At 35.0% G+C, this 27,781-nt stretch overlaps 3 protein-coding genes across 3 annotated transcripts; 1 reads left to right on the top strand and 2 right to left on the bottom strand.

Moving 5' to 3' along the window:
* Positions 1 to 383: 383 nt before the first annotated feature.
* Positions 384 to 5,465, bottom strand: LOC105256053 (leucine-rich repeat extensin-like protein 2). Its single transcript, XM_011265692.3, has 3 exons — positions 5,346 to 5,465; positions 2,015 to 2,479; positions 384 to 953 (listed from the first exon to the last, which is right to left on the bottom strand). The coding sequence occupies exons 1-3, from the start codon at positions 5,358 to 5,360 to the stop codon at positions 852 to 854; spliced, it is 582 nt and encodes a 193-aa protein (XP_011263994.1). The 5' UTR covers positions 5,361 to 5,465; the 3' UTR covers positions 384 to 851.
* A 6,200-nt stretch (positions 5,466 to 11,665) lies between these two features.
* On the bottom strand, positions 11,666 to 14,027 carry LOC105256054. Its single transcript, XM_011265693.3, has 2 exons — positions 13,898 to 14,027; positions 11,666 to 13,817 (listed from the first exon to the last, which is right to left on the bottom strand). Exon 2 carries the CDS (start codon positions 13,783 to 13,785, stop codon positions 13,297 to 13,299), a length of 489 nt encoding a protein of 162 aa, XP_011263995.1. The 5' UTR covers positions 13,786 to 13,817; positions 13,898 to 14,027; the 3' UTR covers positions 11,666 to 13,296.
* Positions 14,028 to 22,435: 8,408 nt separating this feature from the next.
* Positions 22,436 to 25,770, top strand: LOC105252284 (ubiquitin carboxyl-terminal hydrolase MINDY-3 homolog). The gene is made up of 5 exons (XM_011259590.3): positions 22,436 to 22,541; positions 22,906 to 23,305; positions 24,299 to 24,567; positions 24,720 to 25,017; positions 25,154 to 25,770. Exons 1-5 carry the CDS (start codon positions 22,436 to 22,438, stop codon positions 25,458 to 25,460), a joined length of 1,380 nt encoding a protein of 459 aa, XP_011257892.1. The 3' UTR covers positions 25,461 to 25,770.
* The last annotated feature ends 2,011 nt before the right edge of the window (positions 25,771 to 27,781 follow it).

The raw sequence follows: 27,781 nt of genomic DNA, 5'->3' as shown, positions 1-27,781 counted from the left end.
TACTTGGACAATTGCACTCTGTTGCATATATTTGCAAGTATTTTATCTGACTTCTTAATCTTACGTATTTTTTTTCAAATATCTTTAAGAGAAGCGTTATAATAAATTGTTGCAAATTTTGTCATAAATAATGATTGCGAGTGGGATACAGATTTTTGAGACTTGAAACACGTTCAAGATTAAAAAAAAAAAAGAAAGTAGTTAGAGGCATAGGAGTTCTGCGAGTGCGAGCTAGATCTATGAATAATTTCGACTTTGTATCTAATGAGAGACGCTAGAATGAGAAGCTGTGCGGATTGTGAGAATTTGCGAAACAAAGGATAAAGTTAGTGAAGAGAGAAAGGCGATATACACGAGGTGATTACATGTAATAATACTGAAAGTTGATATAAAAAGTGTATATTTACGATTATTTTCTTAAAAGATACGAAAGAAACATCGACGTCTCGCATATAAAATGATTTGTTTCACATTTCTCTTTTTAAGATATCTTTTTAAGACGGACACGAGCGTACTTGATACTCGGCCAGTTATTCGGGGATCACGCACACGTACATACATCTACGTGTGCGCGCGAGTAGACTTGGCAATACGAAGCGTCCGCCTCTTAAGCATCCTTTAAACACCATGCGGTCTATCTTACGAGATACAGAATTACAGATATATATACAACCCTCCTACAGTTATTAAGATCCAAGTGTCCGGGTGTCCGGATTCACGTCCGCGTCCATTATGAGAAAGAAAGTGATCGAGAATAGTCTCCGAGAGATAGAGAAACCGTCTCCCGACTGAAGGTGGCCGAGTTTCGAGGACGGCGTGACACACGATTCTCGATTTATTTAACGACCAATTTAATACGGTCCGCTGGGACCCGGATGTGGTGCTCCATAACTATCGATGGGTTGTCCCGGTTGTTGCCCCGGTGGACCGTATTCGCCGCCCTGTGATTCCTTCTGTAATGCGTGAAAATAAATATATATGAAGGAGATGAAAAAAAAGAGGGAGAAACGACACATGTGCGTAAAATATTTTTATATGCTAGTAGTTCATCGCGCGATCGTGACCTTTTCCGCGATTGCAGTTTGATAGAATTCGATAGACAATGAGCCGGTTCTTTTTAGCTGCACTGCTGCACTAGTGCAATTAGTTAGAGTGAAAGAAAGTACGTTTGTCTCTTTCCAACTTATTGCACTAGTGCAGCTAAAGAGAACAGACCCAATCTCTCGCGCAATTTAAATCACGTCGGTACATATATATTCTGATGCTGAAAGCCCGAGGCAATTTAAGCCAGAGAGATTTCAGTAGCTATAATTGATTGATACTGTAAAAGGATTCTCCTCGATCGATGCTTGATTAATGCGCGTAATAATAAATATATATAATTAGATATTTCCTTCGCAACAAAGAACTGCAACTGATGCGCGGTGTAATTAATAGTTGCATCTGTCTTGACTAAGGCTTTATTCTGGAAATTTCAACAGCTCGCTTATGCCAATAGTATCATTATATTAATCGAGGAGAGAAACTTTCTACAATTATTCAAGTCGTCAACATGTCAATTATCTTGACAATTTTTTACGCGAAAAAAAATGATCGGTCCAACTAAGCGAGGCCGTAAACTCGCTGAGATAAATGACGGGCGGATGTCATTGATATTGACGACATGTCTGATATTCGCATCTATAACTCCTACGCAAAAAAAAAAAGAAATGTTGCCTCGTTCGCTTTATCATCCAAAATGAGCAATTTACATTCCGCAAGCGAGGCGCCACACTTTCCTCTTTCGTCATTGGGACATTCGAGGAGATGCTTAACCAAGGTTCTCGATAGACCGCTTTCTGGTAGCGGTTGTTACATCGTGTTTTAAAACGACTGAGAAATTGCACAATATCTATATTGCGTTTTAATTCCCCTCACAAGAAGGAACATTCTCAGTCTACGTGCGTCCCAACTTGATTGTATAAAAGTGGGAACCGAGAGTCGCAAAAAAAAAGAGAAAAGAAAAGAAGATTACCTGAGTTTTGTATCGGATGAAGTAGACTTCGGGCTTGCTAGGCTGCGTCGGCGCCTGCGTCGGAAGTACAACGTCGGGCGCCTCTTCCGGTTTCTTGACGAGCACGTAGATCAACGTCTTCTCCTCATCCGGCTGCGGCAGCGGTGGCAACTGCGGCGCGGTCGGCGTAGGCGGCGTCGGCGCCTTGATAAAGACTATCTTGTAGTGTTTCTGCGGCGGCTGCGGCTGCGGCACGTGCTTGGGCGCCTTGTACTCGGGTGCTTCCGGTGGCGGTACGTGGACGTACACGTGCTTGTGGACCACCGGATTCTGTTGCGGCGGTCCATAACGGTCCGCGGGTGGCCCGTAGCTACCGGAGGGACCACCCCCACCGGAGGGTGGGAAGTACGAGCTCACCGGCGGCTCCGGCGCCGGTTTCGCGATCACCAACGCGATCGATGAACAGGCGATCACGAAAATCGTGCTCTAAAACGAGAGAATAATATCGTTGACTAAGTTTCCACCGAGAGTTCGAATTGGGTCAGAGTTGGGTCAGAATAGGGTTTATTGGTGTTTCTATCATAAAAAGTTCACCCCAACTTGACTGACCTGACTCTGACCCAACTCTGACCCGATTCGAACTCCCGGTGGAAACTTAGTCAATAATTATGCACTGAGAAAATCTTTGCATTAGAATTCTGGTGGATTCAACCAGTATGTCTGTTGGAAAATGGACGAACCAGAATTCTTGTAGGAATTACCAGATGAATCTGATTAATTTCTTCCTGTTAAATTTACCAAATTTTCTGATTAATAATAGAGCCAGCACCAATTCGTCTAAAATTTTTTCCATCTAATCTCAAAAGAAAGTCGGGAGCGTCCCGTTTGACCACAGCCAATTATATCGACCTGTGCCTATGGTAACCAGCAACGATTAACCAATCAGAGAGTCCTATTTTGAATTGGCCAATTGGCGACGTGGTCAATCGAATCCCATCCCAAAAGTCTGTTTAATATTCTGAATTCTAACAAGATTATTGAATAAATTTAATTCAAATTACTAAATAAATTATTTTAAATTCAATTCGTTAGAAATTAAACTGATAAACAGTATACAAGAAGAGGATGCAGCTCAAATACACACAATCAGAACGCTAGCGATCCTCTTTCTGGCTACTGCTCGTAAGAGAAAAAAATATATTTTGGATTTAATGTTAATACTAGTTCTTTATATACATTTCATGGCAAATATTGAATACGAATTAAGTTAAGAGTGGCTCACCGCCAGCGGCAAACAAAGAAATTAATGTAACAAGAAATTTTATAGATCCATCCAAAAAATACTAACCAAATCCTTATAGTAAAATCTATTAAACGTTCTAGTTATGAAAAAATCGAGTCTTATTATAATAACTAGAAATTCTTATTTGATTTAACCAAAATGCCTTCAATCGTATACGTCTTGGTGCAATCAAACGATTTTTCTCAGTGCAGCACTTGGGTCAAATTAGCGTGTAATTAACAATTGTTAATTTTATAATTAATTATACACCGTGTGCGAAAGTTATAGCGAGGCATATAATATATTGATTAATATGATGAATTATTAATAAATTGTTAATTATACGTTCATTTAACACGAATGGCGTGTAAATAGGAATATATACATATTCGTGTGTGTAAATGACATCGTCCGTGAATGGGTGAAATATGCGCGCTAAGTCGCATCGCTTGTTAAGGAGCTAATTTGCAATGGAAATTTCTTGATTCGCGCGATTCCGTTATCAACGATTCTTCCGCGATCGATTGTCGCGTCGTGACTTTTGACTCGCAGTCACGTAATCGTACAATGTACAATTTCCTCCCCGATAAAGACGACTAATGCGCTCTTGCAACACGAGGAAACTCGTTAGCGGGCTTTTCAACGTCGATTCCTTCAACTGTCAGTCGACCGGTCGCGACCTCGCGAGTTCTCGCAACTCGCGATATTTCTCTTCGCACCGCGAGACGTGAGAAAGTGCATTGATCTAGAATAGCATTTTCCGTTCCCACATTTCCCGAACAGGGAGCGAGGGCGAGAGAGAGGGGGGGGCACCATGTCGCAGCGTTAGCGCGGAAGGAGGACGATACGCTGTCAATGTACCTGTGGGCGATACCTCACTTCGCTCGAGCGAAGCTTCCTACTCATTTAACGACCCGCGATCGTTTAATCATGATGCTTCGAGAGCGCGGCGGTGTCGGGAGACTTTGAGAGCAGGAGCTCTGCTTTCGCTATTTTCCTTGGCGCTGTAATTATCAAGACCGTGTCGGCGAATGAGAGGGCGGGGGGGCACAGGAGGATCCCCCTTTTACTTTTACACCGCGGTTGCGAGTCGCTTCGAGTCCACGGGATTCATACGCGATGCGCGGGGGCACGTTTGAGAGATTTTTTTTTCCCAGTCTCTCTTTCTCTCTCCCTCTCTTTTTTCACGGCGGGAAAAACGTGCCGGGTCACTTTCCATCGTCTGAAGGAAAAAAAGAAGAGGCAGATGCTCGGTCACTGGAACCCATGATGATGTAAACGCGCAGACTCGCGAGCCGAGAGCAAGATCTGTATTACTCGAATAGAAAGCGAATGTCTTTCGACAAATATTTTTCATCAATTTGTTAATCGTATGCTTTTTTTTTTGATCGACGCAGCAAGAAAAGTGAACGAACGATTTGAGAAGAAGGACAGGAGAGACGGGCGATCGGAATGTCTCGATGATCGCGCGATTTCGCAAGGACGAAAGTTACTCTCATTATAATGCACCTGGTCACTTGATCGCTCGTTACTCGGTAAAAGGATTGCGCCAATCGACGTTTAAACTTAACAACCGGTTTTGAGTGTCCCTTGAAAGAGGAGAAGAGAAGAAGAGGCAGCAGGTGCCTTGCTTAAGCTTCGGATTTATAGCGCCTCGAGTGTAAATAATGCAAAAATTCAATTCGATAAAGTTACACTTGTCCTCGCAAATAATATATTACATAGCCGTAATAAAATGCCTGTTTAAGCACGCGATCGACGAATAATCATAAATAAAAAATGCGCACACCTTGTGCGTAAGATAGCGTAACGTCTTATATTTTATTGCTCGCATCAATCACCCTCGTGCGCTATAATAATTCAATTGAAACGCTATAATAATTCAATTGAAACGCTTTCATTTAAACCCTCGTTTAACATTTTTCGAAATGGCACGATAAAAAAAAAAAAAGAAAGAGATAAGCGCCAAAAATATCCTCAATTCGGCGTCTCTGGAGCTCGAGGACTTTCCTGAAGCGAAGCATAAATCGAATAATAATGAAGGTTTATTTTCGACACGCGTTTACTTACTGCGACGGTCCGCATTTCTCCTACGTGTGTATCGGATTCAGGTGGTACTCCCGAAATGTAAGGCACGTAGAAAAAGAGGAACGTGTCGAGCGGGCGGCGTTTCACTTGCGAGCTTTCACGCGTGTGGCGTGCGGTCGAGGCTCTTCCGAACTTTTATAGAGGCCATCGAGGGGATACGTACCTACCTACCTACGGAAAAGGAAGGCACAGGAAGGTGGACGATGGGTAACGTCATCATCGTCGTCTTCTTCTTCGTCATCGTCATCGTCGTTACGCGTCCCTCTCCTCGGGGGGGGGTTTCTTCTTTCGCGTCGTCGTCCATCGCTTCCGTTTTCAACGGAATTCGACCTACCGGTCGAGAATCCCAGAGGTGCGACACGGCATGGCACGGAGAAAATGAAAGTACTCAAGATGAAGATTCATCGTCCCGCGGAACAATTTACCGCCTAGCCGACGTCGCTTGACCGATATTTTTCTTCCGCATATCATCGAGATGAAAGTCGATTTTCTTGCAACGATTATATCGATGACAATGCGAACCCCCTGACAGGGGTGTTTTGCGGAAATCTAGATTTTTATCAAGATTATTAATTATTGTAATGTAGATGATAAAATTGAAGCTTCCTCGGGAACCCCCTGATTTTTTTCTATTCACTTCTTCGCGCGCGAGAAAAAAAGTATAAAGTCAATTATAGTGAAAATTTAATTTATTTAATAATAATTTAATATATTTAATTTATTAAATTAAATTTAATATTTAATTTATTAAATTTAAATTCGTCCGTTATTTGCGTTAATTTATTTCGACTTTTTTGACTCTTTTATTATTATTTATTTTGTTTTGCGTCTTTCCGTTTATTATTACTAATGACTGTTAATTTTATTTCATTTTATTTGTATGTCTTTACTGTTATTTCGCGATTTGACATTGAAAAGGATCCGAATTGGATCGAAACGCAGCGTTTGTCACCGAAATTAAATAAACGTTTTATTGATTTATTACATTAAAATTAATAATATATAATAATAATTAATAATAATAATATATAATATATAATAAATATTAATAATAATAATTAATAATTAAAATTTATAACCGTTTTTTCGCATCTTTTCATCATTGCGCTGGTCCTTTAAGCCTTCTATTGAATTTCTGATTTATTAAATTTAGTGAAAATCGAGAAATAAAAAGAACAAGTAAAATTTACGACGAATCGTCTCTCTCGTTCTTTAATTTCGCGTGTTAGAGGCCATTATGTCGGCTTTTATCGTTCACGTGGAAAGTCATGTCAAGTAATTAGGATTCCGCGAGATTGAGAAGAATTTAAAGCGAGATGGAGATTCTCGCGAGCGATAAAAATAGTATCATCTGGAGGTGATGCTGGAATACTTTTCACTTTCTTCGTACCGACGTATGCGGTTACCGCATACGTACGCATTACGTAAAATGCGTGGAAAGATATTTCTGGACGGCTCGAGTGCGCACCCTCTCCCTCCCCCGCACACGCATCGCGAGTTAATAAAAAACTATACTTTACTATTGCGCGGGGAGGGAGGAAGACGCGTGCGTGCCGATTTAAATATCCGATTGACTCGGTAGGTGCCTAAAATGCTGCAGAGGTGAATTATTCATCGCGCATATCGTAACCGATGGGAATGCCGTGCGCGAAACCGCTCTTGACATAACTACCTACTCTCGATCGATAGGGTACCAATTAATGAATTATTCATTATTTGCTTTGCATAGCGAATCGGAGTTTAGAGACAGAGAAGACGCGTGTGAGAAAAAAAAAAAGAAAACGCGGCTACTGTACGCAAACCGATCCGACACTCGAGCAAGTCTTATTATCTACGCCCGGAGGGAGAGACCTCTCCCCCCGCTATCATTACCACATATATATATATATATATATAAATATATGTGTGCGTGCGTGTGTGTGTGTGTATGTACCGGACGTTGGACGATCGCTTCGTTACCCAATGTATACTTTCTTCCGCGAGTAAAACGCACGTACATGTACTTTGTTGCCGTGCGATTATCCGGACGACGTCGTCGTCGTCGTCCGTGGCCTGGACGCGGGAGGAGAGCAACGGGACGTGCGAATTCGCCTCTTGCCGGTGGTCGTCGCGCGTTACGCGATCGCGATGTCGGAGGGATATTACCGGCATTCGTAAACGTACGGTATAATCGCCGTAGGATCGTGATGCGCTTTGAAGAGTCGCGGTCTTGATATGCGTCGCACGGCGCGGAGAGCATTTCACTCTGATTTCATCCTCGGGCGCTTGACCGGCGAAGTTATTCGTCGGATATATTGCGCGGCGAACGGAAGTCGGGGATGATGTAGGTCAGTGTAGTCCTCGTGTGCTCCGAAATATGTTGTATTGGAAAAAAGATATAAAAAAAAAACAATTAAAGAGGAATTATTATACATGTTATGAAAAAAATATATTTGAAAAAAATAAAAAAGAAATTATTGAAAGCGTTATTTCTTATTTCTTAATTGTCGCTTTCGTTTTAATTGTAATTTTTTATTGTATTGTATTGTATTGTGTATTGTATTTTTTATTGTATTGTATTCATTTTATTGTGTTTGTAATTTTTTTACTTTTATCTTTCTTATGTAAAGAAATACGCCAATTAGAAATAATAAACCGTACACACTATATCGATTTTTATACAATTGCCGAGATGCATATCTTTTATATAAAATATTCTTAAGATGTGACAAAATACATATGTACATATATAACAATATGAAAACGGTAAAAGTTCATTAAATATAAAAAGAAGTTAATTATAAATATATGTCGCGAGCAAGTTGCACGATAAATGTAATTTTTTATTTCCAATAGACGTTATTTTTTTATTATTATTATAACTTTTATAAAAAAGACAGATTTATAAAATTTTTTCCGATGTGCAATTTTCCAAAAAACATTATTTCTTTAAATTTAAATGCAAGGCATGCAGTTAAATAAAAAGACTCAAAATCTTTGAAATAACGTGCCATTTAATTTCTATTGTCATTTAAAGTTCTTCAAATTTGGTTTAATCATATCCTCCTCGAAAATAAAGTTGCAAACCAATCGGTTACAAAATAAATGACTCATTCCATATAATCAGTGTTTGCTGTAGATAATTTCAAAATTATCTAGATAACGATAAAGATAAAAATCCGTAAATTTATCTTGGATGAGATAAAGATGATTTTGCTTTTACTTAATCTAGATGAAAGATGAGATGATTATTGCGATAATCTAGATAATTATCTAGATATTTTTGTTTATTTTAGAAGACTATAAATATTTGTAAAAAATGTGACGCAGATTATAAATGGGATATTAAAATCATAAACACATATTCTTTCTCTTTTTTTAAAGAATATTTAAATAATAAAGCAAAAAGTATATAAATGATAAATATTTATTTATTAATTTATATTTATAATATATTTATAATATATTAATAATATAATAATAATATATTTATAATATATTAATAATAATAATATACAAAATATATTTTAGATATTTCAGATAGATTTTTAGAAGCATGCCTGGAAAACTTTTTTGCATAATGAAAACGTCATTTTAGACAATTTTTAGATAAGAGGACATATATTTTTCATCTAAGATAAAGATAAAGATACTTTGTATTTCTTCATCTAGTTAAAGATAAAGATGAGCCATTTCTTTATCTAGATGATTATCTAGATAATTTTATCTAGATACCAGCAAACACTGTATATAATAAAATCTCCGTATGTTTAATTTGACATCAATGAAGCGTGTTAAAAACTCGATCATTCCGCCCAAGATATTCTTAATTACGTAGATAAAAGGAGGGAACTTTTTGATTCTTTACAATTTCGTTCACATAGAAAGCTCGAGAAGATTCGCTGAATATCCGGTCGAAATTCGTTTTTCTTCTCCTTATCGCGATCGCGTTAAGTACATCTTCGCGACGATATCAGGGCGAAGGTATCAGAGCGAGTCGCGAGCGCATAAATCTGACGCTACATAAATTTTACGTCGCTCTTCGCCTCGAACGCGAGTGAACGTACTCGCTGTGTAATATTACATATATGTGATATGACGCAGCTCTCTTAGCGCAAACACATACACATATATTATATATCATTTATTATATATGTAAGACGCGGATACTTTACCCACCCCTATAGACGGTGCGATTGCGTGATTCAAAATTGCCTCCCTTTTCCCTATACTGAAAAAATTGTATTCTCAACTTAAGAATGTGTCACTTATCTTTAAAAATAGTGCCAAAAGGATCTCCCTTCTTTAGTATATATTTTAAAGATAAGTGGCATATTCTTGGATTTGAGAATGCAATTTTTTCAGTGTATCTCCATCTATCAAACCATCGACGCTTATTTTCCCCGGTTATTACAAACGAGAAATCGTAATAGACGCTCGTAAACAATTAGCTATAAGTGATATAATCGACGCGATAATTCGCGCCTAATAAATCCCGACTCGATCTTACCTTCAAAAGATAAGAGGTCGATTGCTCAACGTTTAGTCTCGTAATTGTAAAAAAATGTAAAAATCGATTCGCGCCTCGACAAAGTGCCTAGCGAAAGCGACGGACCTGTCACGTACCTGTCAAATGTCGATTCTAATTAATAACATTATACGATTTTCGCACGAAAGTTACGCGACTAATGGCCGTCGTCGCATTCGTTGTGGACGATGAGTTTCACCGGCGCGGTTCGAGAGATTGAGAGAGATCGTTGCCGAGATAGATCGGAGCTGTTTTCTTAATCTCGGACGACTACTCCGGATTCCCTTCTATTGTAAGAGTTCGAGTCCGCATATTCGAAAACGCATTCTCACCTGCCTCGCATATAATACCCAGGATCAATTAGGCCCGCGTTTTTAACACGTTCGCTTAATAACTCTCGATTTCTCGCGACTACGTTGGATTACGAATGAATTTTTTTTTCTCTCTCTATAAATACAATCCATGTAAATTAACTGATTTTAAATATTTGATAGTACGATTAATGAGATTTGGAGAAAACTTCATTTTTAATCTGTCATTGAAGCAAAAAGCGAATAAAGCGAAATTTTCAGCGAAGAGGAATCGCTTGTGATAATCAATCAGAATTATCTGTTGATCCACGAATCAAAAAGACACAGTGTCATTGGCGTTTTTTTATAAAGCGTTTATTATAAATTTTAAATGCGAATCGCAAACTTTGTTTTTTTTAAATCTTGATTTATCGTTTGCAAGAAACACACGACTTTTCGCTTCTGATGTCATAATACGATGCGTAGAGTCGCGATGTAAGCTACTAGGAGCATCTTATAATGTTAAACGCGCACCTGGACATCTGCCAGGAGATCCGTAATACACGTAAATTTCAAAAGAATAGTTCTAAGAGTATAAAAAATGGCAAAAGGTTTCTCCGCGACACGACGTTCATATAATCTTCTCCGAATGTGTCGAAATCGCATCATACCGGCGCCTCTTTTCTTTCGCCCTTAGATATATATACATACATATATACACACAAATATATATACATATATGTGTGTAAATATTCAATTGTTGGAGATCCAAAAATTCTCAGATAAAAAAGTCAGACTCTTTTAATCTTTCGAAACTGCGAAGAATCTAAGAGACTTTCGACGGCAGCTCTCAAGGCTGTCGGATTATTTCTCTATTAATATGTTGCCGACATTTAAATCGTTATCGATTATGGGACTCGAGGCTCTCCCTCGTGGCTTGCGATCCATGTAATGTATACGATAATAATGGAGACGATAATATTTATCTCGGAGAGAAAGAAAGCCAAGGAATTCATGCGCGCGCGCCCTTGGCCGATATACATATATATATATATATATATATATATATATATATATATATATATATATAAAGGGTATTTCTTAATAAGTGCGAAAAATTTTAGGAGATGATTCTTTGTCGAAAATTAAGAGGGTTTTTTCATATAAACATATGCTCCTACATTTCTCCCTGTGTGCTGCACTCCTCCAAAAATGGGGGTAAAAATTAGGTTTTTATTTTTTCCTCAAAGTTGGAACAAGTTAAAAAAAATGAAATTAGGAGGATATTTTCTACTAGTAAAAAGGTTATTTATTAATATTTTTATATTTTTATTTAAAAAATATATTTTATATTTTTTAGCCTCCCGTATTGTTATAAAGGTATGAAACTAGCAACCCCCCCTCCCTTTCAATTTTTTATTAGATCTTTTTAATGTTTGTATAAAAACCCTCCTTAATTTTCGACAAAGAATCATCTCTTAAAATTGTTCGCACTTATTAAGAAACACCCTGTATATGTATGCGGCGTATCGATTTCAAAATCTGCTCCTGTCTTCTTCGTGTGAAAAAAGTCGCGTCGACCGAACCTCGATTGGCCAGATCGAGGCCTCATAGGTCCTCAACCATGGCCGCCTACTTGGACGGACGGTAGAGCGCGATGGGTGAAAGTCAAACTAATTACGGCGAGTACGCGAGCCGCTCCGCGTTGCAAAACCAAGCAACCGCTCGCGATTCGCACGTCTCGCCAACGAATATCGGACCGCTAAACCGGAACATATACACACTCCGTGTGTTGTGTGCGGCTTATCTCTTCTTTCGCCTAATCTCCCCCCCCCCTCCGCCCCCAGTAATCTCTGCGAATGCGGCCTGCGATCCCGCGTTTTCCTTTTTCTCCTTCCTCTAGCATCGTTCTCGCCGTGTAATAACTCTTACGTGTGCTCGAATCATTATACATTCGTTATACTTCCGGTGGTATGCAAATACCGTTAATCCATTTCAAGTTGTATAGATTCTCCGACTTAGAGCGAGAAAGAGAGAGGCGTGTGATACGTTATATATAAATGTATGTATCGAATATCACGAATTATCTGATCGTAAAAACGGGACACCTGTTCGGCAATGCGTTCCTCCGTCTCGTGCCCGATTTACCGGATAAATTTCACCGTACGAATTTCACCATACGCGCATAACATCGTTGAAACTTGCGAAAGCATCAGAAACTCTCAAACGTTGCGCTGCGATTCAGATGCTTTAATATAATATACGGGTAGATCTGCGTAGAAGATTTTGTCGTCTAAGAAATATGCCGCAAACATATCTATAATTCATTGAAAAATGTACTATCTTTATGTAAAAGAAATTGAAGGAAAACAATATGTACACATTTTTCACACGATGAGACTGTTCTATTTGATCACATTTGATCGCATGTGATAAAATGTTCATTTAATTACACTCGCTTTCATTCTACGTAATTAAGAAATCAAGAAATCTTAGAAGTCTACATCTACAAATGGCACAATTATCAACCGAGCGTTAAATTAATTTCGAGTAGCATGTAATTCTATACTTATCGAGATGTCAATTAACCTGCGGTAGGCTCGTCGGTAAAACTATTCAATCGATGCATCTTTGAATATCCGCTTACCTCGTACTATTTCATTGTATTGTTTTGTTTTGACTTTCTATTATACTTTTTAATTACGTCGCTATTTCCATGAAAGTCGGCGGCATCTCGAATTGATGAATTGGTCTGGTGAATTTATATTTTCTACAAGTTAATAATAATTATCATGCGATGTAGCGATCGGGGGAGAAATCTTAAAACGATCAATGGAGAGGATATATTTTGAGGGAGGATATATACGTCATGTTGAACTGATTTCATTTAGCGGTTTTGGTTTCAGGGTCGATTCTAGGAGTATCCTGTTTGATCACGTTGCGATTTACCACAGCCAATTATATCGATTTGTCCCTAGGGTAACCAGCAATGATTAACCAATCAGAGAGTCCTATTTTAAATTAGCCAATTGGTGATGTGGTCAATCGGGACCCTCTGTTGATTCTCAGCCAATTTCTCAGCATTATATCGAATTTTGAGTTTCGGCAAGAAAACCATCTTTTTTTCATCCATTTCTCATCGATCTTTAGCTAGTTTCTTCGACTCGTTCGAGATCGACCTGTTAAATTTCGGATCAGTGGAGCTCTTGTTCTTAATTGTGTCATCGACGACGGAAGAAGTTAATCCTAACATCGACAGAAGCCAGTTGAAGAAGCTGCCAGAAGACCCCGAAGTCGACCTGTTAAATTTTGGCTCAGTGGATTCCTCGTCCCTGATTTTCTCATCCACGACGAGAGAAGTCAATCCTAACATCGACAGAAGCCAGTTGAAGAAGCCGCCAGAAGACTCTTCCTTGTTCAGAGGAACACTGCTATCCTCGGTATCTGGCAAATAGGGAGCCAGACCGCCAAGGTCGTCGAGGAAACCCAAGTCGATCTCCTCCTCCTTGACCAACGGATTCCTTTCGTCAGTCGTACGGAAGATTTCATCTTGCACGACCCTGACGTAATTCCGTTCTTGGTGATCGTCATAATCGGTGCCGACCTCCGCGTTGATACGAGACATCTCCCGCTGTGAAACCTTGCTCACCTGCTGGCCTAAGGTCAAAGAAGTCTTATGAAATAATATTTTCACTCGGCAGCGTGATCTCCGCGCACGAAAAATATTTCTCTCTCACCTCTCGGTTTCTCCCCGCCGTCGTCCTCCTTTGTGGCCAATGGCCGAATTTCTAACGACCTTATCTTCAACCTCTGATACACAAAGGCGTCGCTAGGATTTTTTCTAAGGGGGGGGCATGATCCAAAATATTTTTTGAATAACATATATATATATATATATATATATATATATGTGTGTGTAATTTTAAATTAATACACCTCTTAGTTATAAAAGCTTTCTCACCGCGACAAGGTAGGTGCAAATCGAGAAAGGTATTTTTTTGTATTTTTTTTTTGTATTTTCCTTTGTATCCGAGGATTGGGTTTCTGACTGGTCACTTTCCTCTAATCTCGGTTTTTTAAAAAAGTTTCGTATATCCATATTGAAATATTTTATATTTTACAATAATAATGCCAACGAAAAAACGATGTTATATTAGTTATATAAACGGAGAGTACCGTACCTGAGACAAAGCGTCGCGCGCTTGTTTATGGCAATAAACAAGAAACAATTAATTTTTATAGTGGAATAGATTTACTGGGAAAATCACTCTAGAAAAAACGCGTCAGCAATAGTACCTCATAGGCGACGTGGAAATCTATTGAAACAATTTTTTATAGTGGAATAGGCCTACTGGATTATTATCGTTTTGAATTTGGATTTGATTTATTTGTGTTGTGATGTTGGTTCTTATTTATTTGTGATTTGGTTCTCAATTATTTCTCTGATTCAGGGGGGGGGGCAAATGCCCTATCTTGCCCCCCCCTGCCGACGCCTATGCTGATACATGTCGCTCTTCCATACCGGATACTTTCGTTGATTTGAGTTGGACGATAAGATATTCTTGGAATCCGGCATCGGATCCGATGTCCAAATTTTCATTCGAAGATGACTCTCGACAGTCGTCTCGTCGTCGTCTAATATCGGTTCCCTGGTTAAATAGATTGATTATACGGCGATACAGCCGAGGAGTAGTAATGACGTAATCTGAGGAAATGATAAGCATACTTTAATGCAAACGTTTCGTAAGACTCGCTTCTATCGCTTGGTATTCTCAGCGTTTCACTTTTAAATCAAAGGATGTATCTGAATTATTATTTTCAAATAATACTCGTAAATTACAAGCAAATACCTTGACGAATGCTGGAACATTACTGGTTCCATGAGTATGTTTACATACATATATGTATACATGTATATGTGTATAGATTCTAAACTTATTTCATTGCATTCTTTCGACACCACAAAAGCGAAAGCAGGCCAGAATCGACACGGTTCACCGATCTATGATGGACCATACCATACCATGGCACCTCGAAATATGCAAACATAATAGAAAATATGCGCTAGAGAAATAACATTGAGGAGACCGTAACCGCGAGTACGTGTATGTGTATGTTAGTTAAATTCAATAAATTTTTTAAGTGTTTAGAGACACGCACGCGTTACATGTATCCATTCACGTGCTTGCAAACGCTACGACTTGCACTTTTGCCGGCTTGACAATGAGAAACCATCTCTTATATAACAAAGATACCTTTCTCTGATATTACTTCTGTAATTGCTAGTAAAATTATATGAATGGATCGCTTCTCAAGCCGAAAGCGCTACACGGAAGGTCATTACTCATGTGCGAATGTGCTTCCGGTGTATTCCTTTGAACTTTGTGACATTAACGCGCTCGGTCAAGATTAACCGATGAGACGAGACTTGAAGTTTATTCATCGTGTATATAATATATGTATATATATATATATATACAGGATGGCCCTGAACATTACGGCTAGATTTTAAGATCTTATAGAAAATTTAATTCTGAACAAAAAATTTCTTATAAACATGGGTCGAAAAATGCTTCCTTAAGAAGTTATCGCTCAAAAACCTCTGATGAAGGAAGAGCAAAAGGTGAAAAGAAAATGAAACTAAATAAATTTCTTGAAAAAAAGGATAAAAATAAAAAATAAAAATCTTTTTTTTATGAAAATAAAATAATTTTTTTTTAAACAAATATTTTAATAGCACGTAATAGTAGAAAATGAATAAAGACTTTTTTCAAGAAATTTATTTAATTTCATTTTCTTTTTATTTTATTTTCTTTTCACTTTTTGCTCTTCCTTCATCAGAGGTTTTCGAGCGATAACTTCTTAAGGAAGCATTTTTCGACCCATGTTTATAGGAAATTTTTTGTTCAGATTTAAATTTCCTATAAGATCTCAAAGTCTGACTGGAACGTTCGGGGCCACTCTGTATATATATGTATATGAACAGCTGCCTCGGGTCGCTTCAATTAGAATGTAACGTGGAACGAGCTTCCGAAAAGTTAAAACCACATACACATATACACTTCCGTGTGTAAAATCTCGCTTCTATAAGTGGGATCATAAGAACTCGTCAGCAAAAAGCATGTACGTCGATCTCCATACTGACAGTTATGACTCATTAGGCCTGGTAGAATCTAATTACGCTACGCGATTAGCGTAGCGAGGCGAGCGCTCGAGGAGAAAATAACTTCTCGTCGACGGGTCTGCGTAAAACGTTACGTGTCTTCGTCGCCACGACACGTTTTTCTCGCGATTCACAATCAACGATCAAAAGAAAAAAGGTATCACGAAAACTTTACGAATTAATTATCTGTAAAATATTATCATGAAAAATTTACAATATATATATATAATATATATATATATATATATATATATTAAAATATATATATATTAAATATATATATATATTAAAAATTAATAATATATATATATATATATATATAATATTTAATACATATATTAAAAATTTAAATATATATATTAAATTATATATATATATATATATATATATATATATATATATATATATATATATTAAAATGCTGACTGACACACTCGCCTTTATCTGCATCTCAAAAAACATGTTTCCGCGATGTTTCAGTTTACATTAGCTCCTGATCGGGTCATCGACTGACTGGCTAACGGAAAAATCATCTCGAGAGACCTTCCACTCCTTTGATTAGATCTTGTTTCCATTATTTTGGAGCTTTCCAAAGCGCTTCTAAAGGACTTGTCTCTATCGTTGTCTTCCTTTTTCCCGCGAAAAAAAATACTTTCTTTGGAATTCCAATCGTTTACCACGGCGAGCCATCACGGAATGCCTAATACCTTCTCTGCCGCCTTAGATTTACGAGCCATGACTTTCACTCGGAATACGAGCACCCTATTACGAGCAATAACGGACAGAATGTATTAAGTATAAGAAGTTATCCATCATATCGTCAAGTATTGTGATTATACGTACATGTAACTATACAACTCTCGCATCAGGCGATTTTTACAAGTATACGTTAATTCTCTACTATGTGCTTTTATTTTTAAATAAAATGAAACAATGAAATAGAATTCTCAACAAATTATTTCAATAGTCCTTTAATCCTCGATGAGAGAGATCCGCCCGTTTAAAATATTGCGTGTAGAAAATTGCGTATATGACACGCGCATGTTTATATCTTAAAACAGTGATAATAATAATTATTGTGCGAATGTCTTAACCCATACAGCACAAAAAGGCCAAAAGACGTCTTAAAGATGTCTAAAGGACTTTAAGACGTCTTTAAGTAGTCTTTTAGATGTCTTTTGGACATGTGTGCTGTCTGGGAACTGAGGCATACAAAGAAAGTCGCAAAGAGGATGATACATAAAATTAGAGTTGATTTATGTAAAATAATAATTATCACTATAATAATAATAAAATGACATATTATATAATAATTAAATATATAATAATAAAAATAAATATATACATGTAATAAAAATTGTATATTTAATAATAATAATTATTATTATTATTTAATTATAATTATAATTAAAATAATAATTTTTATTATTGTAAATTATAATAATAATTATTATTATAACTTATAATTATATAATAATATAAATAATATAATTATAATGTGATAATATAATTTAATAATAATATAATATAATAACATAATTTTTATAAAAATATTTATAATGATATTTATTGTGTAATTTATTTGTCATCTGTGCAACAATTCATTGATTGATTGATACAAATGTATACAAGAGAAAATGTATCAGCTCTCGCAAGAAGATATTTCGATATATCGATTATCATTTAAAAAGAGTCACATTGATGCGAAAATTTCATTTTCGTCTATAAAGAATAAACTTGTTTTGAACAACTGAATTCATATCTTCTGTAAAAATTATTACAATCAAATTAGTTTTTATTATTTATTCATGAGAAAAAAAATGAGAAAAAAGTTCTCAAAGGATTTTCCACGGTCAATAATTTTATTTTCGATAAAAACAATTAACGATGCGCATATTAATATTACAACCCTATATATATATAGGGTGTCCCATGTAACCTGACAAATCGAAATAACTTAAAAAATACGCATTTTACGACATAATATCCAAAATAAAAGTTGTTTCTGTCGAAGAGGGCCGTCGAATGATACCAAAATCGACCTCGCCCCCGCTTCCCTGGGGGTGGGGGGCAACTTTTCTCTCAAACGGGAATCTCCATTTTTATTGCATATTCTTGTAGCTTATCTCGAGAGCTTTCCAAAACACTATAATTAAGTACCTTTTCATTAAGCACTTTTTGAGTTATAACGCTTGAAATAATTTCTTAATTTTACATAAACCATAAAATATGTAGTAAATCATTCATTTTTCGATTATCTTACCTTAATACTTTTATACAACATAATAATTAAGTAACGAGCACTAAGAGCCCAACAAACGCGGATGGCAATGCGTAAATTTTTACGAACATTAATTGTTCGCGAATTTTTTTTTTTTTTTTTTTTTTTTTAAGACATATGCACATATGCCAAGTTATAGATTCTCTTGGTTTGAGACTTCTATAACAATCCCTTTACCCCCCTGGAGAGATGTAGACAGGAAAAATACCGGGGCGAAGTCGCTGAATCGGGAATCGAACCCGAGTCTTTCGCTTGCCGGGCGACTGCTCTTACCACTGAGCTATTCAGCCCCACACCGATACTTCTCCTGTACGTTTTTATTAATCGGTGGAAATAATGAGAACACGATAATTAGCTCGACGTGTAATTCTAAATAAATTGGTATATAATTCGGCTCTATGTATTTAAACAACATAATAATTAAGTAACGAGCACTAAGAGCCCAACAAACGCGGATGGCAATGCGTAAATTTTTACGAACATTAATTGTTCGCGAAAATTTAAAAAAAAAAAAAAAAAAAAAAAATTTCGCGAACAATTAATGTTCGTAAAAATTTACGCATTGCCATCCGCGTTTGTTGGGCTCTTAGTGCTCGTTACTTAATTATTATGTTGTTTAAATACATAGAGCCGAATTATATACCAATTTATTTAATACTTTTATGTACAAAATAATGAGAGGAATCAATTGGTGTAAAGAAAACATACAGTTGTTTTTAAGAAAAAATATGGAATTGTTAATTGCAAATTACATATTTTTTCTTCGAAATAATTATTTGTTTTCTTTACAGCAATTGATTCCTCTCATTATTTTGTACATAAAAGTATTAAGGTAGGACAATCGAAAAATGAATATTTTACTAGATATTTTATGGTTTATGTAAAATTAAAAAATGATTTCAAGCCTTATAACTCGAAAAGTACTCAATGAAGAAATACTTTATTATAGTGTTTTGAAAAGCTCTCGAGATGAGCTACAAGAATAAATAATAAAAAATAGGGGGTTCCATTAAAAAAATTGAAGGTGGCCTTCATGTGACCTTCAAACAACTTTTCAAGATAAAACCAATGATACCATCTTATGTCTCCCTTCAAGTCATACAACTTTTGTCTGAAACATTTTTTCCTACAATCAAAATTAAAAAAGTTATTCGGGGTCATCGATTAAAATGGGACACCCTGTATATACAGGGTGTCCTAGACCACGCGTACATCCCTTTTCTTTCAAAAACTAAGTATTTTAGAGAAAAACGTTTTGGACAAAAATTGTATGGTTTTGAGGGAAACATAAGATGGTGTCATTGGTTTGACCTTGGATGGCATCGTTAAGATCAGGTTAAAGACACCTTTAATTTTTTAAATGGAACCACCTATTTTCCATTGCATATTCTTGTAGTTTACCTCGAGAGCTTTCCAAAACACTATAATAAATTATTTTTCCATGAAGTACTTTTCGAATTATGAGGCTTGAAGTCATTTCTTAATTTTATATAAACCATAAAATATCTTGTAAAATAGTCATTTTTCGATTATCTTACCTTAATATTTTTATGTACAAAATAATGAGAGGAATCAATTGGTGTAAAGAAAACACACAGTTATTTCGAAGAAAAAATATGTAATTTGCAATTAACAATTAAATATTTTTTCTTAAAAGTAACTATGTGTTTTCTTTATACCAATTGATTCTTCTTATTATTTTGTACATAAATTATTAAAATAAGATAATCGAAAAATGAATATTTTATAAGATATTTTATGATTTATGTAAAATTAAGAAATGATTTCAAGCCTTATAACTCGAAAAGTACTTGATGAAAAAATATTTTATTATAGTGTTTTGGAAAGCTCTCGACATAAGCTATAAGAATATGCAATAAAAAATAGGTGGTTCCATTTAACAAATTAAAGGTGTCGTTGACCTGACCTTAACGATGCCATCCAAGGTCAAACCAATGACATCATCTTATGTTTCCTCAAAACCATACAATTTTTGTCCAAAACGTTTTTCTCTAAAATGTTTAGTTTTTGAAAGAAAAGGGGCGTACGGGTGGTCTAGGACACCCTGTATATACACATATATGTATATATATATATATATATATATATATATATATATATATATCATAATCCTGTGAATGTTACATTAATAAAAAAGTATCATAAGGTTGCAGGTATATGTCATGTATGCTAATTAGTACCTGTTATCGCTATTATCAGCTTCCTCTCGTAAAGGTCTCCGTAAGGCTCTATAAATATGAGTATTTTCGTCCGCCATTTTTCTTCCAACTGCATGAAAGGTTAGATGTTTTCATATATGTCAATACGCATTGATTGTACATATACATACGCTTTTCGATCTCGCGATTAATCTAAAAATTAATTTTAAATATCGATTCTGTTAAACTGAAAATAGGTATTAATTGATTCTTAATTAATTAACATGTGTTCTTAAACGCGCAAGTAGAAAGTATCATAGTTTTCATAAATCAACATATCGTGTCTCCGTTTCATTGCATGTTTTTGAAGCAACACATATTTAGAACAATTTCAAGGATTAAAGACATGTTATTTATAATACTCGTCGCAAAAATTGTCTTTATGTTGCAGTTTTGTCATATTTTCACATATTTGTATTTTTAAGTTAAGTTTTGGCTATTTGTAAATTACATTTTGTAAATTAAATTACATATTGCATTTTGAAAGCACCATTAGAACTTTTGCGACGATGAAACGAAAACACGATGTGTTTATAACTTCGAGACTATAAAGGTTGTTGATGTTTGATGTATACAAAACATACCTAACCTTCACATATGATTGGAAGAAAAATGGCGGACAGAATATTCGTATTGAGTTGATCGACAGTCAACGTTTTCTGAAAAAAATTCTTTATGGAATCGTTTGTATTTCGTATGAAGATGTTTGAAGTGCAATTAAAAAGATTTATGCATCATCTGTATAATTTTAATTAATTAATATTTTTTTTTATTATATAATTAGCCAGTATAGATAAATATAAAAAAATATTTTTACATAAAATCGTTTGTATTTCGTTTGAAGAGTTTTGAAGTGTAATTGAAAGTGTAATTTCCGGTTCACAGTCTAAAAATATTTAATTACAATTAATCTAATAACTTACAAACCTTTTACACTTCAAAACTCCTCAAACGAAATACAAACGGATTTATGTAAAAATTTTTTTATATTTATCTATGTCGGCTAATTACATAATAAAAAAAATAATAATTAAAATTATACGGATGACTCACAAATCCTTTTAATTGCACTTCAAACATCTTCATATGAAATACAAATGATTCCATAAGGCCGGGTCTACAATAGGTTTTAATTTAAGCCTTAAGTCTTAAGAGATTGACCAATCACAGTCAAGTATGAAGAGAATACTCGACTGTGATTGGTCAAATTCTTAAGGCTTAGGGCTTAAATTACCTATTGTAGATCCGGCCTAAAGAATTTTTTTTCAGAAAACGATGACTGTCGGTCAACTCAATACGAATGACGAGAATACTTACTTTTTTAATGCTCTAGTCTCCGTCTACTCAAGTTTCATGTCTAGTTTTAAGTCTATGGTCCAGAGCGAATTTCAGCTGAAGGAAAGACCGATCAAAATGGCGGCGTACTTGGCAGTTGTCTGTTGTACATAATAGGTTATCGTAGTGGTGCCCCTATATGTGACGGATAATCCTCGCGAATCCCACGAGAAGCCAGCGTAAAAGTCGCCGAGAGTGATATTATGATCATCGCCAGATAAAATTCGTATACACGGCGCGTTTTAACCTCCCGTAAATCTTACGCATCCGAAAGATAATGGCCGAAAATGTCGCCGCAAGCGACGACGAGCTCCTGAAAAACATCAAAACGCTCCTTTGGGGTTCGACCGTCAAGGAGGACATTTTTAAGCGATGGGCGCAAGGTAGCGAGGAATATTATTCTGGACGATTGAGTTTCTCGGAGGCAGATAAAATCGCGCATACGTCATGTTACATCGGTGTAATGGCCGATGAGCAGTGACATTTGTAATCATTTTCACTGAAGAAGGCTTGGGAATTCGCTTCTCACGATATCCTCCCCTGTTATTCCGCAATCTCTTTCAAGACTCTTTACAACCCTGTGAAATTGATCAATTTGATAATTTAATACTCGAATAACGTTTACGAGATACGCACGTGTGCTTTACATGATATAAAATCACATTATAAAACTCATAATGAAATATTTTGAACTTACATCGTTATTATTTTCTAGAGTAACTATCTAATAATTATCGTTTTTTACAGGCTTTCATTTCAGTATAGATGAACCTACCGCACTTGTACAGAGAGAAGGAGGGCCTTGCGCCGTCATAGCCTCGGTTCAGGCATTTATCTTGAAACAGTTGCTATTGGAAAGCGATGTCGTAATTTGGAAGACTATCCAGGCGAAAAAGTGTGATCAGTTACTTGTGAAAGCTATGATTGAAATTATAAATCAAGCCGTCAATGTTCGAGATCCCAAGTATTCGATAGTATATGCCAATGATTCCAATGATTTTGCATCTGATAAAGAAAGTTCCGATACTAAATTGACGGAAACCGCAATAAATTCAGACCAAGATACTAGCAAAGTTAATCAAATTAGTGAAACACAGGCTACAAAACAAGAGTCATTGGAATCAGAAGTTTTTCATTCTCAATTGAGGTACGTTCATGCCAGAAGATATACAGAGTGTCCCAAAAGTCCCGGACCGGTCGAATATTTCATAAACTATGCACTTTAGAAAGAAATGTTTCAGACAAAAGTTGTATGGCTTGAAGGGGGTCATTAGATAGTGGCAATGATTCGACATGGGAGAGTCATTTGAAAGTCACGTGAAGATCACCGTCAATTTCTTAAATGGAACCCCCTATTTTTTATTACATATTCGTGTAGCTTATTTCGAGAGCTTTTCAAAACACTATAATAAAGTATTTCTTCATTGAGTACTTTTCGAGTTATGAGGCTTGAAATAATTTCTTAATTTTGCATAAACCATAAAATACCTAATAAAATTCATTTTTCGATTATCTTACCTTAATACTTTTATGTACAAAATAATGAGAGGAATCAACTGGTGTAAAGAAAACACATTGTTTAAAAAAAAATATGTAATTGTTAATTGCAAATTACATATTTTTTCCTTAAAAACAACTATGTTTTTTCTTTACACCAATTGATTCCTCTCATTATTTTGTACATAAAATTATTAAGGTAAGATAATCGAAAAATGAATATTTTACAAGATATTTTACGGTTTATGTAAAATTAAGAAATGATTTCAAACCTCATAACTCGAAAAATACTTAATGAAGAAATACTTTATTATAGTGTTTTGGAAAGCTCTCGACGTGAGCTACCAGAATATTTAATAAAAAATAGGAGGTTCCATTTAAGAAATTGACGGTGATCTTCACGTGACTTTCAAATGACTCTCCCATGTCAAATCATTGCCACTATCAAGCCATACAACTTTTGTCTGAAACATTTCTTTCTAAAGTACTTTCTAAAGTATAGTTTATGAAATATTTGACCGGTCCGGTACTTTTGGGACACCCTGTATATATTTTGAACTAATGCTGGAGCTTTTCTTTCTAATACTTAATGCTGAAAATTTTATTTCTTATTATTAATTATATTTTATTTATTATCTTTCAGGATATTTATTACAAGGAGCATCGATGATGTGGAGGATTTCTTTACAGAACGAATTGGAATGTTGAAAGATCAGTATGGCGTATTGTTGCTACTTTACACCGTGATGTGTACAAAAGGAGCTTCAGAAATATGTCTTGAAATGTTGGAGCCCATAGAACCCATGATTGACTCCACCTATGGATATGGAAGTCAAAATTTAATAAATTTAATGCTGACTGGTCGAGCAGTTAGTCATGTTTGGGATCACGATCAGGACATCAGTGGATTAAGTGAGATAGCTTTATTTTATTTTTTTTTTTTTTAAACACAATACAACTATTCATATCTCACAATTCCATGTATTTTTTTTATATGTATTACGCACGTAAAATCTTTTTTCTACATTAATACATTAATACATTACATATTAAATGTTTTGCAGAATTACGTGGGATAGATAAACAGAATAAAGTGGGATTTTTGACTCTATTGGAACACTTACGTTATTGCGAAGTGGGAACATTTCTAAAGTCACCCTCGCATCCGATTTGGGTGGTGGGATCGGACACGCATTTAACCGTGCTGTTCTCGACAGAAAAGCGATTAGTGAGTCCAGAAACACCGGCAGAGCAGGCGCGAAGAATTTTCAAACGCTTCGATCCAGAAGGAAATAATTTTATCGCGGCGAATCAACTGCAGAATGTAATGGCGGAATTAGGGCTGGTGACTGATGCAGAATAGTACGTTTTCTTGTTTCCTCTTTACATTTATATTGTTACTGCATTGATTTAAAACTACATAAAAGATAAAAGTATGTAACTTGTATTAAATTTGACTGTCAAAATATTTTCATTGAACACTGAAATATTTTTGCAGTGTCAATATCATAAGAAGAAAACTGGATAGTGAAAATCTAGGAATAATTCTTCTCGCATTGTTTATGGATGAATTTTTCCCCGAAGAACCATGTATGTGTCCAGATACATTCGTCTTGTATCACTACAATGGTCTGCAACGTAGCAATCCGGAAAATAGAGTGAAGTACCACATGGGACAAGCGGTATTACTCGAGTGCACTGTGAAGTGTATCATGGATAGCAATCCAATGCTGACAGTCCTGCAGACAAAGTGGCCAAGGATTGAGATACAGTGGGACATAGGACGGAATCCTAGTTTAAATTAGAATTTATAAACTGTAATATATATACAGGGTGTATCAGTCCACCCGTGCCAGCCGAATATCTCAAAAACTGAGAACGACAAAAATGTTTCTTACAAAAGTTGTAGGGTTTCGAGTAACGCATTACATAGTAATATTAGTATGACCTTGAATAGCGTTGTCAAGGTCACGTAAAGATCACCTTCAATTTCTTCAATGGAATCCCCCATTTTTCATTACATATCCTTGTAGCTTATTTCGAGAGTTTTCCAAAACTATAATAAAGTATTTCTTCATTGAGTACTTTTCGAGTATGAGGCTTGAAATCATTTCTTAATTTTGCATAAAAAAACCATAAAATATCTAGTAAAATATTCATTTTTTAATTATCTTACCTTAATACGTTTATGTACGAAATAATGAGAGGAATCGATTGGTGTAAGAAAAAATATGTAATTTGCAATTAACAATTACATATTTTTTCTCAAAAACAACTACATGTTTTCTTTAAACCAATCGATTCCTTTCATTATTTTGTACATAAAAGTATTAAGGTAAGATAATCGAAAAATGAATATACTAGATATTTTATGGTTTATGTAAAATTAAGAAATTATTTTAAGCCTTATAACTCGAAAAGTACTCAATGAAGAAATACTTTATTATAGTGTTTCGGAAAGCTCTCGAAATAAGCTACAAGGATATGTAATAAAAAATGGGGGATTTCATTGAAGAAATTGAAGGTGATCTTTACATGACCTTGACAACGCTATTCAAGGTCATACTAATATTGCTGTGTAATGCGTTACTCGAAACTCTACAACTTTTGTAAGAAACATTTTTGTCTGCCGTTCTCGATTTTTGAGATATTCGGCTGGCACGGATGGTCTGATACACTCTGTGTATATATATATATATATATATATATATATATATATATATATATATATATATATATATATATAAACACATACATATACATACATGGAACACAAACACAATAGAGCCGAACGTATAGAATGACTTGACCGAGCGCTTCTATAGAATATCATTGAGAGAAAGAGAGAGAGAGAAAATTACCATTTTAAGAGCGCTTCTATAGAATATCGTTGAGAGAAAGAGAATTACCACTTTAAGCCCGTAGTCTAGTCAAATCGGCCATCCTCTGATTCGTATTGGTGAATATTATAAAGAATATTGATTATACACCTGCCAATATAAAATATTATTTATTTCCACGGAAATATAATAGTATTTGTAACACATATGGTCAAAGTAAAAATTTATTAAAAGTATTTTATGCCATTTAATGTCAAAATATTGCACTGCACTGTCTGTGTCAATGAAATTGAGATTTTATTTTTATGAGAATATTTATTATGTATTATCAAAACTACAATCTCTATTTCTCTAGTTATACTTTATAAGGGAAAATACTTTAATGAAATTTTTCGACCCAGTAGAATTCAATGATGGTCGACTGCTTATTATAATGACACCAGACAAGGTTCTCAAAAGATTAGACAGGTTTCTCAAAAAAAATTCTACTTATTCGTGCTGTTTACTTCATAAGAAAGTTATTCGTTACATTTTACAAAAATAGTTTCTAGGCGAGCTTAAATAAAATTCATTTTGTTGTGTAATTATGATAGATAAAATATACAATATTATATAATATATATAATTATATATATTATATAAAAAAAATATGACGCGCTATCATTTTTAAATTCTGCGTGCGCTATTATTTTATAATTCTTGCCATAAATATGATTCGTGCTTTAAGAAAAGCGCCTTTTCAATTAAATTATTAAATTTCAAGTATTTTTTTCTAATTGATAGCAAGCAATATATAGCTATGAATTCTATAAAAATTAACATGTGAGATATAAATTAGGGCGCTTTTTTGAGATATTATTTAATAATTTTATTTAATCAATGTTTATTTTATATAACTATTGCAAAAATGCAGCAATGTTAAATAAACTTACTACTTTTGATTAAAAATAGCTATTGCAATCTTACTTTGTTTTGCAATAATTGAAATCCAATTTAAGGTAAAGATTTTTTAACAATTACATATAAATCGTCTATTATTCTTCAATTATAAACATTATTTTAAATCATTCTTTGACACACTAAAACAGATTAATTAATTTTATATGCTTACAATTTTATAGTTATATTTAAATTTTTATATTTAAATTTACTATTATTAAATTAATTACTTCAATCATACATAATATTTATTATATTCATCATATTTACATTATATAAATCAGGCACGATCTATATTTGCACTATTTGCAACTAGTATATAGAATGGTCTTATACAATATGTCTTA

The sequence above is a fragment of the Camponotus floridanus genome, unplaced genomic scaffold, assembly GCF_003227725.1.
Source record: "Camponotus floridanus strain SB8 unplaced genomic scaffold, Cflo_v7.5 scaffold200, whole genome shotgun sequence".
Classification (NCBI taxonomy): domain Eukaryota; kingdom Metazoa; phylum Arthropoda; class Insecta; order Hymenoptera; family Formicidae; genus Camponotus; species Camponotus floridanus.
This window is presented reverse-complemented; position numbering and strand designations above follow the sequence as displayed.